A 4,345-nucleotide genomic window follows, 5' to 3' on the forward strand; every position below is an offset into this window, starting at 1 on the left:
TTTCTCCATTTCTCACTTTATATTATTATACATGAACCAAATCCAAGGCAAAGAAATAAGGCCTCGCACTTTTGTTTTTAAATGATTAAAGCTTCATATAAAAATGCACAATTTTTATTTTCTTTCTCAAACCCCAAAAAGAAATTTACCTGTCTTGATATCAAGTTAATAAATCATAGGGTTGCTAAATGTTAGGGAAACAACCATGTGAAACTTAACTTGGGTCCACATGAGCATGGACCACGACAAAAAACTTGACCGGGTTCTCCCCTGTCCTTGGACCGCTAAAAAACAACAAAGAAAAAAGAAGATTTACGTACAAACCAACTAAAGTTCAAATTTTACATTTATTCCATCTTATCAATACATGAAAAGTTGCATTTTACTTTCAAAAGTTAAAAGTCATATTTTTGATGCTATATGAAATACTTAAGTGGTATAACTGTTAAAAAAGCAAACTTTAGTTATTTGGATATGTAAATGAAATAGGAATGGTAGAGCCAGGTCCCCAACTTTGACCATGCCATAGAAATGTCCCCCATGCAACAATTCTTTATTCAACCACTGCAAAGTCACTGAAACTGTGTTGGGGTAGACCCTACTAAAGCTTCAGTGGGCATACAAACCAAGCCATTGACAGCTCATTTAGGTGAGCCTTTCAAAAAATGAAAGCAAAGCACATAGAAAAGATTAATAGATTTGCAGCAAATTTTCAAATAATTATCTGTTTCTGTACTTTCTCCTTCACTCTTAGACTTTTTTAAGGTAATCAAAGCAATTAGTATTGCATTGACACTTTAAAAGGAACAGTCTGCTATCCCATTTCAATAACCTTATCTAATGATAAGGGCCAGTGAGGAAAAAAAACAATATGGAATTTACATACATACCACTCAAGTCTTATGTATTTACATCTCTATATCTAAAAAACTCATGTTTACATCCATAAAAAAATATTGTTATCACCATCTTTCTTATAAGCGAAATACAATTTTTCATGCATAAGTTTGACGCTACGGTGTTGAAAGTGTAAATATCAAACTTAAATGCATAAGAATTGTAAACAGTATGTATGTAAATTTACCTAAATAATATGATTAGACATTCACATTGTGCTCATAAGGAAGAACTGCTGTAGAAAAACTCAAAAATCTGTTTCTGAATGCTTGATATAAGACTAATAATTAGTCATATAAAATCTGTTATGATTTGCATTTGTCCCTTCTTTACTCTGCTAGTTCTAATGGTTAATTAAAGCCATTTTGTAATGTTTTTTTCACAAACAAAAAGACAATAAATGGCCGGTTTCCTCCAGAATTGTATTTCTCATCTTCCTCTGAAGACAATTTAACAGCAACTGCTTTTTCATGACAAAACCATAACCTGGTGGCCTCATCTACATTTTTATTTCTCTCTCTTTTCTTGTTCAGTTCATATATATATATATATATATAGTATATATATATATCTGCCTCCCCTCTTTGGCTCTCTCTGTGGCCTCAACCTCCTCATTCATGGTTTTATCTCTCCCACCAACCAAAACAACAAATACTTCAAAAATATGTGTGCCTCTTAACACAAGGTAAAGAACAAATACTCATGAGCCATTCAGCTTCCTCCTCTTTGCTGCTAGCGAGTCGTTCTGGGAATTTTCGTGCGAGCAAGCAATTGTTTGATCACTTTTATAGCTCAAACATTTTGCATCCAGCACCCCGATTGGGCTCTGTGGAGCCGAGGAAATCGATGGAGGAATCTCTTCCATTGATCTCATGTCTTGGATTGCTTCATAGCATTGCATCACTTTCTCCTTCAACCAATATCCAAATTCACGTTGGAACAAGAAAAAAAAAGTGCATTTAGATACATAACGCCCAATTCCTATGTATTGACATATATGAAGCCTAAACAATACTTTTTACAAATGCACCACACCCAAATATGTCATATCATATCGAAAATACCACTATTTTAACTATTAAAAATTGAAATTAACCTTTTCATGCATAAGTAAGGTGACATATATGTAAAAATTGAAGTTTAGATGTTAGATATGTAAATACGTGGGAATTGAATGGTATGTATGTAAATCTTCCAAAAAAAAAAAAAAGGCCATAACACAAAAAACTGAATTTGCAGTAGATTTTTACCTTCTGAACATAAGGACAGCAATTCAAAGCATTCCCTAAGCACACTGTCTCAACATCACTAAATGCAGTTAAAGAAACTGCAGCAGCCACTTCTGAAGGCCTGAATTCTAAGAACCTAATTCCTGCATGAGTGACATAAATCAATCATAAATTTTGAAAACATGGTGACATTATTTCTCAGAATTTCAAGGTATTTTTCTTCATAGGAATCAAACTCTTAAAGTAGAACAACAAAATCGCATTTTTCGTTCCAAAAACCGACCTTTAACCGTGCACAAAATGAGCTCCACGCAGCGATGGATCTCCAATTCTTTCGGAGAATTTCCATCATTAAAAATGTGAATAAAATAATCTAAGAATGAGAAAGGTGTGACTGATTTCATCCTCCATTTGAGGGTGCTCAGCACTAGAAGCTCCATTCTCTGTATCGTCTTTGCCTCAAATACATATTTGGCATTGCCTATCTATTGCATCATACCGATAGCATCAATTAGAAATAAAAATCAGTATCATAATCCAAATGAGGGCAACAAATTTTAGATTGAAACAGACATACCACTCAATTTCAATGTATCTATATATCCAACACGAAAAGTTTATTTTTTACATTTATATCACCCAAATCTTTCATATGACATTAAAAAAACCACCATTTTTAACATTTAAAAAGTGAAGTGCACCTTTTCATGCATAGATAAGGTGGCATAGATGACAAAATGAAAGTTTAGTAGTTAGATATGTAAATAGATAGGAAGTCAGTGTTATGCATACAAATATTCCTTTTAAAAAATAGTTCATGGCTCCTCACCTGTAAATCCAAAGAAAGAGGAACTTCAGTTTCCTCCATTTTAGCAGCCAAAGATAGGCAGGCCACAGCTAGCAATTGGGTCATCCAAGCCTTCCCTTGCTATACATAGAGAACAACAAAAACATTAGCAGATAAAATAATTAACCAAATATCAAGGCATTATTCATAAAAAAAAAAAAAACTAAAAAATGTCACAATATTCAGCAAAAATAAAATTGGTAAGAGAAAGAATCTCCATTATAGTCCAAGTTAATGATTAGTTGAAGTTCTTACTGGGAGCTCATAGCCACATAGAAATCGATCCAGATAATTTACAGATAAGTAGGCACTGACAGGTCCAAAGCTGTAATAGGCATGAACCTGCATATTTCAACATTTCACTCAATCAAAAAAAAAAAAAAGGATAAATAAAGAGAAGAGACACAATGAAATATTATTACACTCATCATCAAATCCTAATCATGAAAAAGAGAAATAAATCGATCCACATATCTACCAATAATAACAAACTACAATGCCAAAATAACACATAAACCAATATTTTCAAACAATAAACATCTGATGAATCGAAAATGCAAATGGCTTCAGAAAGTCAGCCCATTGAACTATCCGCACAGCAAAATCTCACAAAAATACTAAGAAAAATGTTTCATTTCATGAAATTAACCACAAATAACAAAAATCCAACAGCTTTGTGCTAATCTTAAGTAAAAATAAAGAAGAAACTGCATTAAAAGCGTCCAACTTTATCAATCTCCTCCTCCATCAAAAATCAATCAAGATAAAAACTTCAGATCGAAATCCAACACTAAGATCAATCAAAAATGGGGAAAAGCAAAGATAAAGATCAATGAAAGCAGATGGCACCTTCCGAATCCAATCGACAGCATCCTTTCTTACACACATATCCAATGCCCCACTCCTCAACTTCTCAGCATAATCTCTCGCCGGAAGAAGCTCAGATTCCTTCTCCAGCAACGCAAATAAGCATTCTTCAGTTTGTAATGGGAAAACCATAAGGGAATCCATGAAAAAACCAGTCTTTTGATCATAAATCTTCCCAATCCCACTCCCCAAAAATCTTCCATTTATTCCCAGATCATCATCACCATCATCTAAGTCAAGGATGCTGTTGTTATCCTCAGCGCAAAGAAGCACAGAAGAGGCGTAGTTATAGCTGACTCCCATAGCGACTGGATCAGAGCGAGCTCTCTTCTCCTTTCTCCTCAAGTGTCTTGTTTCATGGAGAAGTACAGAAGAAGAGCTTTCCCATTTTGTGAGCATTCAGTGGACAAGGGAAAAGGAAGGAAGATAAGAAGGGGGAAGAAGAGAGGGAAGGGACTGCCGCATAGACACTGAAAAGCCGAATGCTAGCTGTAGGTGTTGATGG

At 34.3% G+C, this 4,345-nt stretch overlaps 1 protein-coding gene across 4 annotated transcripts; it reads right to left on the bottom strand.

Moving 5' to 3' along the window:
* Positions 1-535: 535 nt before the first annotated feature.
* On the bottom strand, positions 536-4,345 carry LOC110028944 (cyclin-D3-1-like). 4 transcript variants are annotated; one of them, XM_020731020.1, is made up of 6 exons: positions 3,823-4,345; positions 3,229-3,315; positions 2,956-3,054; positions 2,410-2,611; positions 2,148-2,269; positions 536-581 (listed from the first exon to the last, which is right to left on the bottom strand). In XM_020731020.1, exons 1-6 carry the CDS (start codon positions 4,237-4,239, stop codon positions 573-575), a joined length of 936 nt encoding a protein of 311 aa, XP_020586679.1. In that variant the 5' UTR covers positions 4,240-4,345; the 3' UTR covers positions 536-572. The 4 variants fall into 4 exon arrangements, with proteins under 4 accessions (XP_020586679.1, XP_020586680.1, XP_020586678.1 ...); XM_020731021.1 differs by lacking the exon at positions 536-581 and adding an exon at positions 587-607; XM_020731019.1 differs by lacking the exon at positions 536-581 and adding an exon at positions 595-655.

Source organism: Phalaenopsis equestris, unplaced genomic scaffold (genome assembly GCF_001263595.1).
Source record: "Phalaenopsis equestris unplaced genomic scaffold, ASM126359v1 Scaffold000540, whole genome shotgun sequence".
Lineage (NCBI taxonomy): Eukaryota > Viridiplantae > Streptophyta > Magnoliopsida > Asparagales > Orchidaceae > Phalaenopsis > Phalaenopsis equestris.

What these genes read in the sequence shown, in the direction of transcription:
- LOC110028944 (XM_020731018.1), bottom strand. Translation starts at nt 4,239, where the DNA reads ATGCTCACAAAATGGGAAAGCTCTTCTTCTGTACTTCTCCATGAAACA. An exon ending in CTGTCGATTGGATTCGGAAG is followed by an intron (nt 3,316 to 3,822) that starts GTGCCATCTGCT and finishes TGAAATATGCAG; the next exon opens with GTTCATGCCTATTACAGCTT. An exon ending in GCTGTCCTTATGTTCAGAAG is followed by an intron (nt 1,808 to 2,147) that starts GTAAAAATCTAC and finishes TATTGGTTGAAG; the next exon opens with GAGAAAGTGATGCAATGCTA.